This window comes from Schistocerca americana, chromosome 7 (genome assembly GCF_021461395.2).
Source record: "Schistocerca americana isolate TAMUIC-IGC-003095 chromosome 7, iqSchAmer2.1, whole genome shotgun sequence".
Classification (NCBI taxonomy): domain Eukaryota; kingdom Metazoa; phylum Arthropoda; class Insecta; order Orthoptera; family Acrididae; genus Schistocerca; species Schistocerca americana.
Window position 1 is genome coordinate 590,533,476 of NC_060125.1, and position 16,314 is coordinate 590,549,789.

Below are 16,314 nucleotides of genomic sequence, written 5' to 3' on the forward strand. Positions count from 1 at the left end.
TGCAATGCTCTTATCAGAAACATCAACGAAATTGAGCGTGCCAGTCAAAGACCAACAGAGACTGCAGAAGAATGTGGTGTTTCAGCTGGATCATATAATAAAATCCTGACACAGCACCTTGGAATGCATTGTGTTATCACCAAGTTTGTCCCATGGCTCATGAGTCAAGACCTGAAAGACCTTCTCCTCCCAATCTGTGAAGAGCTTGTGGATCGATCAAACAAGAACAAGATGTTCCTTTAGAGAATCATAACTGGTGATGAAATGTGGGTCTACAGTTATGATGTTGAGACCAAGGTTCAATTTCCACAATGGATCAGCAAAGGTTCTCCAAGGCCAGAAAAAGCTGGTCAGATTGGGTCAGGTCAAATGTCAAAGCCATGCTGATAGTTTTCTTTAGCTTTGAAAGATTAGTTCATAATAAATTCACACCACAAGGTCAAACTGTTAATTGATGGTACTATTGGGACATGTTGCAACACCTTTGAGAAAATATGAGAAGGAAATGTTCTGGAGTGTGGCAAGACAATTCATGCCTCTTGCACAATAACACAACCAACACATTCATCCCTGTTGGTGCATGACTATTGCACAAAAAATGAACTCATTTTGCTGCCTCATTTGCCATACTCTGCAGACCTGGCCCCTGTGGACTTGACTTCCCCTCCCCTCCCCTCCCCTCCCCTCCCCTCCCCTCCCCTCCCCTCCCCTCCCCCCCCCCCCCCCCCGCCCCCCGCCAGAATTAAAAGCTCCATTGAAATGATACAGATTCATAATGATAGACAAGATACAAAATTCGCAGATGGTGCTTTATGTAATCCAGCAAGAGGTATACTGAGTCTGCTTCTGGATGTGGAAACAGCGTTGGGAGCAGTGTATCAATTTTGGAGGAGAGTATTTTGAAGGATACCATACACAATAAGTAGAAGGTAAATGTACGAAAATTCTGAGGAACACTTCTGGAATTTTTTGAATAGATCTCTTATATATGTTAAAGGAAGTATCATAAATAAAACTCTTTTACTACAAAAATTGCCTGTATTTTGCATACATGGTTATAAAGTGTGTATATAATAAATTAATGACAGTCAGCAATTGTTCTCCAGTCCGTGAGTGCCTTTCCCTTCACCTCTGATGGCTCTGCACACAGCGATGGTGCCAGAAGCACAGATGGCTGAAGGCGTCCTTTAGCAGCCAGCTTGTCCAGTACTGGCTTCAGACTGCAGTCGCATCTAGAGAGAAACCAAAGGATATTTACACAGTTCTAATAAGTTTCAGCAGGATAGTGGCCAAACAACAAGGTCCAGAAAATATACCTGACAATATTTTGTTAGTAGTTACACTACATTTATTTTTCAAGTACTATGTATATAACCAGATTATCACCAGCCTGGCCTAGGTGAAAAACATGGTATAGCCTAAAATAACAACATTAAGGAAATCAGATCTTATTTGAGTATGAAGTCAACAATGAGCAAGTCACATGGCAAAATATCAGCATTTATCAGGATATGTTCATGACAGCACCATTTCAGGAAGTTCAAACTTATGTCACACTGATATGCAAGTACTTATGAGAACAAGGGGAAACTCCATGATAAACTCAATGTTAATGCCAATGACCAGCAATCAATCAAATCAAATCAAAAATTATCTCCCTTAAGGACAATATACATTCATAAGAAAATAAGGATAAAGTAAACAACAGATTTAACCAGCTTGCACCAACAACATCATTCCTCAAGTGAAATTCTAGCTGAAAATGGCAGAAAAAAAAAAAAGAGTTGTTTCTACCTTTCTTGACAAATAATGGAGGAAAAACTGTCAGACACTGAAACAAACTAAAAAATTAGTGCTATTGTCACTCCATAGACTATACTCTGAGTATTTATTCATAGTACTTGTCTTGGGATCACAGACAGATCCGAAAATCAAATTCACGGAAGATGTAAGAGCCATTGCCTCTATACAACCCACAGAATTTCCATGTTCTGTGCCATAGGGGCAATGGTTCTGGTTTTTCAGCTGTTCACCCAAAATATTATGTCAATTTTATTTTAGGGTGAGGCTGCAAATTCAAAAAACTTACTACCAATCCATACTAATGATACTTGTCTCCAAAGAAGAGCAGCCACTAGTCATCAATTATTAAGTAATGATATAAATGAGGTTCAGTCCTAATTAAAAATTGGGACTCTGTACTGAAAGTCATGACATTTGAGTGCCCAGATTGTTGTTGAATACCTGCACATGTTCCATGCTTTCCAGATAAATACTTAAACAAGAAATTGTTTATCATTAACAATTCTATGGGACATTCCTAACATGCTCGTAATGGAACTTCCCTTTCAGTTTTATGAAAGTGTTTGTAGTGTTCTATAGATGTACTGTTTCAATAAGTTAATGTTGTATATCATCCATATCACAAATACAGCTAAGTGTGTATAGAGTGTTCACGACATTTTATAAAAAAATAAAGAATAAAAATTCTGAAACTGAAAATCAAAGAAAGGATGAAATCGTGAAGGGTACTGAAATACATGGAGCAACACATGTATATTTCTATTACAAAAATAATTTGTGATTTGAAACAGAAAGATGCAGCCTTTCAAAATATGATGAAAGACAATCTAAACAAGAACAAGTACAAGAAATGGTTTGAGAATGAACATAATATATCATCTATAGCTGGTTGTGGTTCAATGTAATAACTTCACACAGTGCATTTCAAGGCTTAATACCTCACCAGACATGTCTACTACACAGTGTGGCTTAGTGTTTGCCTGAATGACATTGTGATTTTGTGACAAACATTCCCATTTGAAATAAGCACATAAGATCAGGTAAACTAACATTGCAGTAAACGTTTTAATTTAATTGGGTGGATAAAAAGAGCTACTCACCAAGCAGTGGCAGAACTCACACATAAAAGAGGGTTGTAATTAGGCAAGCTCTTGGAGCCAGTGGTACCTTCTTCAAGCAGAAGGATTGAAGGGGAAGGAAGAGGAGTAGATTTTGGAAAAGTCACCCAGGACTGTGGGTCAGGGGAGACTTATCGCACATGATGAGAAGGAAAGACAGACTGTTGGTGACTGCATTGGACAAGATTTGAAAACCTGAGAGAGCTTAAAAGTGAAAGAGGATAATATGCAAGACAGAGATTACTGCTAAAACATTGTACATGAGTTAATAAGAGTGAAAAGCTAAGTGCATTGTACATAGCATAGGTGGGCAGGGGGTAGGGGGTGAAAAATAGACAGGTAAGATAAAGAAAGATATAGAAAATTAAAACTGAGTGAAGAGAAGAGTATTTTCTGTAAATAAATGCTGAGATGGAAGAAATTAAGGCCACATGGGTGGCAAGAACCAACAACATACAACATGTTGTAGTGCTAGTTCCCACCTGTGGAGTTCTGAGAAACTGGTGTCTGGGAGAAGAAGCCAAATGGCGCGTGTGGTGAAGGAATCAAGGTTACAATTGTCATGTTGTAGAGCATGCTCCATAATATGATACTGCATGTTGCCAGTATACACCCTTTGCTTATGCCCATTCATCCTAATTGATAACTTAGTGGTAGTCATGCTGATGTAGAAGGCAGAACAGTGCATACATAACAGCTGATACGAGGTGTTGTTTCACAGGTGGCTTCCCCTTTGATAGTATATGTTTTTACAGTTACAGGACTGCTATAGGTGGTGGTAGGAAGATGCATCGGGCAAGTTTTGCAGCAGGGATGGTCACAGTGGTAGGACCCATAGGGTAGAGAGATGGGTGTAGGGGGAGCACAGGATCTGACAAGAATATTGCGGCTATAGGGAGGGTGATGAAAAGCTATTCTGGGTGTGGTGGGCAAGATTTCATTTCATGGCATGATTTTAGGAAGTCATGGCCCTGTCAAAGTAGCCAATTAATACATTCCAGACCAGGATAATACTGAGTCACCAGTGGTGTGCTCCGAAATTGTTTTTTGGAGCGATAAGCAGTACCAGGATTTGATGTGATGGTCCAGGAAATCTGCTTTTGAACTAGGCTGGTTGGGATCCATAAGTCTTCAGCCCCTGGTTTGGTATAGCTACATTGATGACTACATCTTTACTGCATGAACTCATGGTGAGACTGACCTGTTGAAATTCCTGCCGTCTCTGAATACCTACTCCCAGTTACATTTCATATGGTTCTATTTCAGTTCCCATGCCACTTTGCTTGATGCTGATCTCATACTCACTTAAGGCCAGCTACACACTTTCGTCCACATTTAACCTACCAACAAACAATAGTACTTAAATTTTGATAGCTGCAATCCTTGCCATGTCAGACATTCCCTCCCATACAGCCTTGGCTTTCAAGGCAAACATATTTGTTTGTATGCAGACTCTGTACAGCAATGCCCACCATTCTCATCTCAGCATCACTGCACATAATTTCCCAACCAGACTAGTTCAAAAGCAGATTTCCCAGGCCATCACATCCAGTCCTGGTGCTGCTGATCCCTCTGAAAAACAACTTCGGAGCACACCACTGGTGACTCAGTATTATCCTGGACTGGAAGGTATTAATTGGCTACTTTGACAGGGCCACGACTTCCTAAAATCATGCCATGAAATGAAATCTTGCCCACCACACCCAGAATAGCTTTTCATCACCCTCCCTATAGCCGCAATATTCTTGTCAGATCCTGTGCTGCTCCTACACCCATCTCTCTACCCTATGGGTCCTACCACTGTGACCGTCCCTGCTGCAAAACTTGCCCGATGCATCTTCCTACCACCACCTATAGCAGTCCTGTAACTGTAAAAACATATACATCAAAGGGGGAGCCACCTGTGAAACAATACGTTGTATCAGCTGTTGTGTAAGCACTGTTCTGCCTTCTACATCAGCATGACCACCACCCAATTATCAATCAGGATAATGGGCATAAGCAGAGGGTGTATACTGGCAACACGCAATATCCTGTTCCAGAGCATGCTCTACAACATGACAATTGTAACCTCAATGTCTGTTACACCACAATTGCCATTTTGATTCTTTCTCCCCAGACACCAGCTTCTCAGAACTCTGCAGGTGGGAACTAATGCTACATCATGTCCTTGGCTCTTGCCACCCACCTGGCCTTAATTTACATTAATTTCTTTCATTTCAGCATTTATTCACAGTAAATACTCTTCTTCACACTGTTTTAGTTTTCTACATCTTTCATTGTCTTACCCGTCTATTTTTGACCGCCCCCCTCTCGTCTGTGTTACATACAATGCACTTAGCTTTTCACTCTTATTAACCCGTGAATGATGTTTAAGCAGTAACCTCAGTCTCACGTCTGCCACTTTTAAGCTTCCATATTTTCAAATCTCATCCAATGCAGTCCCCAACAATCAGTCTTTCCTTATCCTGTTCAGTAAGTCTCCCCTGAGCCATGGTTCTGCATGCCTTTCTGAAAATCTACCCCTTTTTCTAGACCCCTATAGACCTTTTCCTTTGTCTCTGTTCCTTCCCCTCCAACCCTTCTGCATGAAGGAGGACCCACTTGCTCTGAAAACTTGCCTAATTACAACCATCTTATGTGTGTGCTGCCACTGCTTGGTAAGTAGATTTTTTAGCTATCCAGTTACATTATTTTGTCAAAACTTAATTGCTTTTGTTCTTACACAGAAAACATTTTGTTTTATGAAACTGACTCTTGTAGATATGTACCCTATAGTGAGTTATTAAGCCTCAAAACACATTGTATGATAATGAGCTGTTAAGACATTGTAAACAAAGACCACCTTTATCCCTGTTTGCAGTCCTTGACATGGCCAAGTACATGGTATTATTAAAATAGTGCAGGATGCAATTTTAATTCCATGAGACTTTGTTAATGATAATAATTATTTGACCCTTCAATGTTACACTTAATTTGCAGGTATTTTATATGAGTCATTCCAACTTACTTCCATGGGTTGTTGTTTAGCCCAAGTTTATCAAGGTCTACCAACACTTTCTCCAGTTCATAATCTTCTGGCAGTGTGTGTATCTTATTGCCAGAAACATCAAGGTAGGACAGTTTTCTCAATGAGTTTCCTTGCCACCACACAGATTTCAAGCTTGTGAGCTCATTGTTTGCAAGCAGCAGAGACCGCAGTTTAGTTAGCGGAGACAGGATGCCTTCAGGAAGATCTGTCAGGTGGTTTTCTGACAGATCAAGTGTTTCCAACTTGGCTGTGTTCCTGTAATGAGAGTAATTACACAGTTAAACCAAAAAACATTTTTACTTTTGGCAAAAAGAAAATAATGTTATATTAACAGGAAAGACTGCAGCTGTTAGCTGAAATTGCTGACAGTGGTATGTGAAACCCGTGTTTCCAAATGTCTGTGCTATAATATCATTGCTTATATAGTTTTGCAAAATGTCCTGCAAATACATGTTTCTGTGAACACTATATTACATTTATTTACAATTTATGGTGTTTTGTTACACGTACTGAAATGAACTTATTGAGTATTATAAAACATTAACGAAAACCTGCTTTCCTTGCACGATCTTTTTGATGTTTTTAAATAGTTCTATTCATGTTCTGCCATCATGAGGACTGTCATTTTTTTCTTATGTTCTTTTATATCATTTCGAAAATAAAATCAAATTGTGTCTTTAACAGTGGAAGTGGAAGATTAGTAATGTATATTAGAAGCAAAGGACCCTACACAGAACCCTCAAATTACGATTCCTGATGGCTTCATATTCAGAATGTCTATCGTCATATGGAGGACATGGAACTGACAAACATTTCATCATACAGATGTGATAGAATCTGTTTGCTGTGGGCAGTTCAGAAGAATGCCCACAAGGAGTGGATTAGCAAGCATGGAAAGTGTGTCTTGCCTTTCCAGTATTGCTGGCAGTGGTCTGTGCTATTATCCATCTGAAAAAAATATTCCCACACTTAATAGATGTAATTGTCAGCCTTGTGTTATATTTCATTTGATCACTGTTTATGGCCTCTTTTTTATTTCTTTCTTACAGCACCAGTCCCAAATGGCAAAATTTTTGTGAAATATGCATTCAGATCATATCTTCATTGTAAGTGAGAAGCAAAGGGAAATATCTTTCCACTCGCAATATTTCAGGGAATAAAACAAAATTTGTGGCATGGTTTATAAACAGCTAACCATGGTACTAAATTAATTTGTTGATGGATAAATCATAATTATGCGTTTGTCCAATGAAGTCAATAGGCATGACACAAAAGGATATACCTTCACGGGCAATGGCAGCCTCACTTGTTACACAAGAGTCAATATTTACAGCAAGGGCTCTGGTGTGTGTGTGTGTGTGTGTGTGTGTGTGTGTGTGTGTGTGTTGATTATAACCCTACACTACTTGCTTTTCTCCTGGGCTGTGATTTAGCCTTTGTTGTTACCTATCAATATTTGGTTACTGCACAGGCTTGCCCCTCTGCTGAGTGCACCACTGTCTTCGCTTAATGTTCAACCAACATTTTTGTTTTCAGTGGACAAACTGATGGAATATGGATGCACAGAGTGCTTCCCAGTTGACACTTTATACGGTGTTCTCCAGCACTGATGTGAATTATTCAACAAACTTTCAGAGTAATATGTCGGCAAGAGGTGTCCACCTCAAAGTCATTTTGTATATTTCTAGAAAATCAGGAACTATTACCTTCTGTGATTTAATTGTAAATAACTTATGCTTAATAAAATCTGGTTGTTGAAGAACAAGACACTTACCTAAGTCAGACCTATACCTGGTCAGCTCCAGTTAAATAAAGAGCCATGTATGAAATGACTCACATTGTATACCAACCAAAAAGCAATCTTTAGTCAGCTTTTTACATAATGATAACATACCAGCACAATAGCCAATGCTTTATGTCTGATGCATGCTATTTTGATTCCTCTTCTTTATACAAGCTGGTAAGCAGCAATCTATTTTCTCCTACACTGGTAATTTTTCCCATGTATTTTCTCACCAATTCTGCTATTTTCTCCTTTTCTATGTTGCTGCCTATTTTATCTAACTTGTCCTTCCATTTTCAGTCTACTGACATGAGTTGAGAGCAATTTTTTCCCCATTGTGGATCAAATGATATGTTACTCATAACTACAGGAAAAGTCCACATTATTTTTTACCTTCTTCTTTCAATGGATATTCACCTGAAAAAATCTGCAGGCAGTGATGAGATTTTGTTGGACTCAGCCCAGAGATATTTCAGCCGTGTTGCAGAACTGAGTAGTCCTGATGGCAGAGTTGTCAGCTTGTTATGACAGAGTGCCAATTTTTCCAAGCGGGATGCAGAACTGAAAAAAATTGACATGGGTGTAATTTGCTTTTTTTTTGTAAACTGACTGTGCTAAACCATAAATTTAATTAAGAAGCTTATTTTGAAGTGTGTTTGGTACTTTTAGAGTATGAAGTTCAACATTCAGTGAACACTTTCGCCATCAGGAGCTAAATTCTGTTTTCCAGCTTTCTATAAAATATTATTTAAGATGATCCTGAATCTACCAGTCCAGAGGCACTAAAAACTTGCAAGGTGAATACCACAGTAAGACAGTAATGTTACAACCCATAAAAAACTGTTTTAATTATATTTAAACATTTGAGATTTCATTTCAATTTTGTCCTTAGGTTTCATTAACATGAAGATTTGTAAAATTAATTTCACTGCCTAGAACTTCATAATGTTTGATCCACTAATATTCATAAACAATTTTAGAAATACAAAAAGTTAAAATACTGATAGTGAAAATACTGAAATATTTTAGTTAACTAGACATGAATGTCATACTACAGCTCAGTTCTCAAAGCTGCTTAACAAAAGCAAAGCAGTCCTCAACATGGTTTGAACAGCAGAGAGCTTTATTAGGCATGGCCCTATTATAGCTATTTCTTTGCCTTACTCTGACATATGAACTGACAGATCAAACCTTTTCCCAAGAAGGTCTACAGTTTTAATGTGGATTCAGAATAATGGAGCAGTCTTGCATTTTTCACATGTACAAATCATTGCCAGAGGTAAAAGGAAGGAAAGATAACTATTAAAGAAAGTCTTTGGACTGACAGAGGATTGAATCCCGAAAATCTGTGTGTCATCATAACCACATTATCAGTAATTCACCCATTACAAATACATACACAGAATTATGAATTCAAAATTGAGATTAACCATAGTGGGGCACCCAGGAATCTCAATGAAGATTATCTGCTGATAAAAGCAATAATCATATGGGAACCAAGACCATCTATAATAGTACTGAAAGTTTAGGATGGTAAAATAATGATTTCTCATTGAATTTTTTGCCCATTTTTGTTCACAAAACATTGAAAGGCATAAAAATGAACTTACTGGTATGTTTCTAAACTACTGAGAGTTCAAATATTACTAACACCATAATGCTTAGTTATTAGTCTAAAAATTTTAACTCTTTAATTTTTTCTGTCAAATCAGCTGAAATACAATCTCTCCAGGTCCAGTGCCCAATAACCCACTTATGAGGAACGTTCAAAAATTTCTACCTGACAACCACCAATAGGTTTAAGGGGAAGCATCTAATTGCACCCTAGAGACACAATATGTTCTGATCATGCAACAGATGACACTCAGAATAATTCCTAATTCTTAGATGAATGGTTCTTTTGGCTCTTGAGAGCAAAGATCTTAATTCCTCTAAATTCTCAGTTATACTTGTCGTTTTATCAACTCTTTAAGATATCATGTTATAAATGAAGAAATATTAATGATCAAAGGGGCAGGGGGATTCAAAAGTGCTAGAGCATAAATTACAGATGAGCAGTTCTACCAACACAACTTTAACAGTATGTCTATGTGAAGGAAATGTGACTCAACAAATTTGTCATTCATCAAGAACAGGAAATGTGGAATTTATACAATGACAAAGCAATTAGCCTACACCACTTAGCATTTCTGAGGCAGCAAACAGCTGCTACATAGTCCTCTATGAGCTGACACAGTTAGATCGAACTTTTTACATATAGTAAAATTAAGGTTAATCTGGCATGAAAAATCTAAACATGAAAGACAAGAACTGTTCTTATTCTTTTTAGCTCATTCAAGCATGCTATAAACTCACCTCAAGAGATCATTAGGAATTTCAGTTAAATAGTTGCCACTAACATCTAGTTTCTCCAGCCTTCTGTTGGAAGCACACAGTCCTTCAGGCAACCTTTCCAGTTTATTGTTGGATACATTCAGTTTTTCAAGATGAGTCAGGCTGCTGAGTAGTGTAGGTGGAAGCTCTGTCAGTAAATTGTCCTGAAAAATAAATGTTTTGTTTCACAAAAGCAACATTTAATGAATAAGATCACAAATACTGATAAAAAGGAATCAAGAATCATCATTGGCAATGATTTAATGGTCATTGAGAATACCATTAGAAACAGAGCCTGTCCTTTATTTCAGAATGTACATAGAAGGAGCATAAAAATTATTGTTTAGTTGTTTCCAAGTAACCAACAGTTCATAATTGCAATCTTTTCACAATGAAGTGCCTGACAGTGTGCCTCGAAATTCCCTTCATGCTATTTCTCTGTTGTTCTGCTCTCAAACAGTGTGCAGGACAAATGAGCACTGTGTGAGCTCTAATTTCTCTTGTATTGTGACGATCATGCCTTCCTATGCAGCTGGGCACTAACAAGAAATTTTTGCATTCAGAGGAGAAAGCTGGTAATTGAAAATGATTTGTTTTAATTTTTGGCTGTCCCAGTTTGTGTACCATATCAGTGTCACTCTTTTTACCTATTTCATGATAATACAAAGTGAGCTACCCTTCTTTGAACTCCTTCAATGTCCTCTGTCAGTTTTACCTGATGCAAATCCCACACTGTGTAACAATACTCCAGAAGAGGACAGACAAGAACAGTGTAGAATCTCTTTTCTGTGTTCTGCCAATAAGTCACAATCTTCTGTTCACTTTCTTTTTGTGAACCATACAGATATCTTGTCTAAATCATTTTGCAATTGGCTTTTATCATCTGAGAACTTTATGAGATGTTAAATAACAGCATCATCTGTAAACAGTCTAAGAGTGCTGTTCATTTTGTCTTGTGAATTGTTTATACGATCATAAACAGCACAAATACAAACAACGGAATTTTTTTTTAAATGTACCATGCATGTTTTCATGTATCAAGATTTTACTTTAGTCAGTGTGAGTACAAAAATGAATGAAATGACAATGTGAGAGACTTTTACTGGTTTCATACAGATATTATATGCATATAGACTGGAAAGTGAGTGATAATTTGTACTAAGGACAGGAATCAAACCCAGGTCTCATACTTATTAGGCAGGTGTGCTAGGCACTAAGGCACCTTGGTCCAACAGTTTGCACAACTGCATGAATTACACTGGGGCGCCTCCCTCCTCGATCGAAATTCTCACTGCTGCTCCAATGTACTTTAAATTCCCCCTCTCACACAAACAGAATTGCTGAGGATTTCCACGTTCTCACTCACTGCTTCAGTCTATATAGGTAAAATCTTATCTGTACGAGACCAGTGAAGTCTCTGAAATTGTATCATTTCATTTGTATGACGCTGAGGTGCTATTCCAGTACATGGAGAGCCTCGGCAATTCTGTTCATGTTTAAGGGGACATGTAAACTAGGCTGGGGTGCCAGTGGGAATTTGGATCGAGGAGGGAGGCATGCAAAGGTAATTCGTGCAATTGTGTGAACTGTTGTGCCAAGGTGTCTTAGTGGCTAATGCACCTGCCTCGTAAGTAGGAGAACTGGGTTTATTTCTTGGCCTTGGTACAAATTTTCACTCATCACTTCAGTCTATATACATACAAATATGAATGTGCCATTAGTGTATGCCACAATATAAATTCTTGTTTTGTTGTATAATGTCCCATATTTGCTTTCATGTATTAAGTTGTCATTTGATACAAGTTATAACATGAGTATACAATGGTCAGTTGTGCTCTTAGTAAAATCAATAAAGAAGTTAAAAAACAGGCTCACCTGTAGCAGGAGATCTTCAAGTTTAACAAGAGGATCTAGCAGATGTGGAGGCAAAGATTCTAGTTCATTTCCTGATATGTACAGGTCCTCCAGCTCAACCAGTCCATCAAACAATCTTTCAGGCAGAGATTTCAGCTTATTGTTGCTAATGTCAATTTTCTCCAGCTTGCGATTGTTTCTAATGAGGAGAAAAATGGTATTATTAGTAGAAGATTTGTCATAGCCTCCATAACAATAAGCTGATGAGGAATTCTGCCTATCATGTGCTGAAATGAATTGAGAGTTTTGCTGTGTACCACAAAGACAGTAAAACAATGGACTAATTGTGCCCTAGGCAGAAAGAACAAGAATAAACAAGAGTTTAAGAGTGAAAGTATGTTTAAATTATCCTAAAATTTGTTTTGATAAATATAGTGTCACAAAGAAGGTAAAAAATAAAAACATACTACCTGGGACAGCTTTAAGTAACTTCAGTCATCAAATCTTACAAAGGCATGAAGCAATAATACTAATATGAAAAAATAGATAAATCATTATTTAGAACCGGATGATTCCTCTCTATGGTGGAAAAACAAAAGAGAAAAAAATTTTTTAGCATGGATTGTCACTTCCATTTTTACCTATTTTACTTTTTTCTCTCTTCATGTTTTTCACATGGAATCTGTTGAATCAGTGGCTTGGAGTTCATAGTGTCAAAGATTTGATGTCAGCCAAAAAAAGAACATTTAAATGATAGAATAGTTAGCTATTTTTGTGAACTATTGAGGTCAACAGTTTTATAAAACCAATATTTAAGGTCCTAATTTCATGGAAAGCAGATTTTTACATTTCAGTCACAAATAGAGATGTTTCATTATTCAGAAATGTATCCAGAAAATCTGCTACTCTACTCGTTTTCTCTCTCAAGAGAGATCCTCGCTTCAGCACTTTCGTAGCATTAGTAACACAGATATCTTCTGTGGCTTCTTTCTTCTTTCTCCAATAATTTCTTTTTTCTTAATAATTCAGGTAAGAAGACCACAATTTCAAAGTTTAGAATTTAGTATCAATCTCTTCCACTGAAAAGTCTTAAGGAACATGAAGTCCAAAAAAATTCTTACCATATTCATCATCATTGTTGTTGTTGTTGTTGTTGTTGTTGTGGTCTTCAGTCCTGAGACTGGTTTGATGCAGCTCTCCATGCTACTCTATCCTGTGCAAGGTTCTTCATCTCCCAGTACCTACTGCAACCTACATCCTTCTGAATCTGCTTAGTGTACTCATCTCTTGGTCTCCCTCTATGATTTTTACCCTCCACGCTGCCCTCCAATACTAAATTGGTGATCCCTTGATGCCTCAGAACATGTCCTACCAACCGATCCCTCCTTCTGGTCAAGTTGTGCCACAAACTTCTCTTCTCCCCAATCCTATTCAATACTTGCTCATTAGTTATGTGATCTACCCATCTAATCTTCAGCATTCTTCTGTAGCACCACATTTCGAAAGCTTCTATTCTCTTCTTGTCCAAACTATTTATTGTCCATGTTTCACTTCCATACATGGCTACACTCCATACAAATACTTTCAGAAAAGAATTCCTGACACTTAAATCTATACTCGATGTTAACAAATTTCTCTTCTTCAGAAACGCTTTGCTTGCCATTGCCAGTCTACATTTTATATCCTCTCTACTTCGACCATCATCAGTTATTTTGCTCCCCAAATAGCAAAACTCCTTTACTACTTTAAGTGTCTCATTTCCTAATCTAATTCCCTCAGCATCACCCGACTTAATGCTACTACATTCCATTATCCTCGTTTTGCTTTTGTTGATGTTCATCTTATATTCTTCTTTCAAGACACTGTCCATTCCATTCAACTGCTCTTCCAAGTCCTTTGCTGTCTCTGACAGAATTACAATGTCATCGGTGAACCTCAAAGTTTTTATTTCTTCTCCATGGATTTTAATACCTACTCCGAATTTTTCTTTCGTTTCCTTTACTGCTTGCTCAATATACAGATTGAATAACATCGGGGAGAGGCTACAACCCTGTCTTACTCCCTTCCCAACCACTGCTTCCCTTTCATCCCCCTCGACTCTTATAACTGCTATCTGGTTTCTGTACAAATTGTAAATAGCCTTTCACTCCCTGTATTTTGCCCCTGCCACCTTTAGAATTTGGAAGAGAGTATTCCAGTCAACACTGTCAAAAGCTTTCTCTAAGTCTACAAATGCTAGAAACGTAGGTTTGCCTTTCCTTAATCTTTCTTCTAAGATAAGTCGTAAGGTCAATATTGCCTCACGTGTTCCAGTATTTCTACAAAATCCAAACTGATCTTCCCCAAGGTCGGCTTCTACTAGTTTTTCCATTCCTCTGTCATAAACACTTTGAAATTAAGTTCTAGTTGTTAAAAATGCTTTGAATGAAAAATATGCCCCATACAAAACAATTTCATTGTGTTGTTCCCAAACATGTGTAGCATCAAGAATCATCTTCATCTTTTTAACTATTGCAATGTCCAATTTGGATCCCTGACTTAAGGGTTTACAGAGTGGCAACACATGGTTTAAATTTGAAATTTTGTCTTATTCCAAAGACAAATGTAAAAACCACACTGTCTTTATAAGAAAAATGAATTAAAATAATTTATGGAGTACACATTTTGAACATACATTGACTGTAAGTTAATTCCTTAAGTTAATATGAGCTGTCAGAAATACTAAACATGATTAAATGGGTGTATTGACTATCAATTAAAATTGTCAGTTGACGCTTCTTCCAAATTTTACTTCCACATTCAGACATCATGAATATGCCTTAAATGAGACAGCATCTATTAGAAGAAGTAGTACATCACCAAAGCCACAGGATATGAAAACTTTCTATTCACATTATTTATGTTCTTGCCATAGTAACATGTTCTTGCAAATGTGTGTGTGCACCACATGAATGTATGCCAAATAACATACTGAAATTTCACTTCAGAATATTTTAATTATAATTACAATGTAATTATGTTATTTATGAAAAGGCATTATTGGTGACCTGTGCTTGTTTTAAGGTGAATGCTTTTCTTCCACAAAATCCCCAGTATAGGATTTTCTTGTAAATTTTTAATGTTGTTTCACCTTAATATACTTATAGACTTACTTGAAAATGTCTGATGGCAATGAAGTGAGGCCATTATGGGTAAGTTCAAGTTCTTCCAGTTTGGGATTGTGAGAAAATAGACCAGATGGCAAGGTGGTAATCTTGTTGTATGATAAGTCCACTTCGTCTAGCTTGGGATTATTTGCAAATATTGTTTCTGGAACTTCTGAAATTTTATTGTCTGAAAGATTCACCTATAAAACATATATACACATATTTAAGTAAGAAATTTTTAACACATGCTTCTTTATGAATTGGTTATATAATTATTCAATCAAATAAAATTAAGGAAGTCTAATGGTATCAGACAGATCCTTGGGCAGGTAACAGTATCACCACTGCAAGCTGCTCATGAAGTTTACTCCTAGCAATTTAAACACTGTAATAAAGTGAAAGAAGAACAGCATGAAGGAAATGTGATGAATTAGGAGAAACTGGAAGATGTTCTGAAACCTAGGCATAAAAAGATTAAAAAATAAAAATTAATAATATTTTTGATTTTGTGCAACTTTTTGGTTTTGTGCTTCACATTGATTTTACACACTTCAGCTTTTCAACGGTACATATACATTATAGGTCAACACTGTATTGTGTCCCTTGCAGTTCACTTTTTTATAATTATTTTCTTAAGAATATGAATAAAAAGCCAAAAACTGAAATAAAACAATATTTCACACCTCTTGAACTACTTGTGAGAATTCTTTGTTAACTTTCTCTTGCACATTCAGACTTATCTGGAGGTAATTTATTCAACATAAATTCAGTTTATACTATTTTTCTTTTGTAATCATTTTTCTACCAGATTAAAATAAGAGCATGTCTTTACAGTTTATGCAAGTTTTGATTTGTTTTCCTTTTCAGTTTCTTTGTCTCTTACAAAGAAAATCCATATTTTTAACTTTTATTACACAGAATTTAATAAATTGTAAAGCAGCTACATTACATCTGTTGTCACTAATTCGCTACCATTTCAGAAATTCTGCCATCAAGACCTTCCTTGAACATTTGGCATTTTATACACAAGTGAAAAACTTTTGACCATTAATCAAAGTAGTCATTTATTATGTGCTAGATGTTACTCACACCTTCTAGCAGTAGTTTTTAAGTGATAAGCGATGGTGAGTAAGTAAACAACAGTAAGTGCAATAACATCTGGTGCCCTCACATGCCCGCTGGCTTGGGTAAACACATCTCATGATG

The 16,314-nt window shown here is 37.0% G+C and overlaps 1 protein-coding gene across 1 annotated transcript in view; it reads right to left on the reverse strand.

Moving 5' to 3' along the window:
* Window positions 1-1,018: 1,018 nt before the first annotated feature.
* The window catches only part of LOC124622044 (carboxypeptidase N subunit 2-like), a 50,166-nt gene continuing 34,870 nt past the window's right edge, over window positions 1,019-16,314 (reverse strand). Inside the window, exons 5-10 of the mRNA XM_047147603.1 lie at window positions 15,115-15,308; window positions 11,984-12,161; window positions 10,091-10,272; window positions 8,153-8,296; window positions 5,932-6,207; window positions 1,019-1,232 (exon numbers count right to left, since the gene is read on the reverse strand). Coding sequence (XP_047003559.1) covers window positions 1,079-1,232; window positions 5,932-6,207; window positions 8,153-8,296; window positions 10,091-10,272; window positions 11,984-12,161; window positions 15,115-15,308 — 1,128 coding nt within the window. The 3' untranslated portion in view covers window positions 1,019-1,078. The remainder of the gene's footprint in view (window positions 1,233-5,931; window positions 6,208-8,152; window positions 8,297-10,090; window positions 10,273-11,983; window positions 12,162-15,114; window positions 15,309-16,314) is intronic.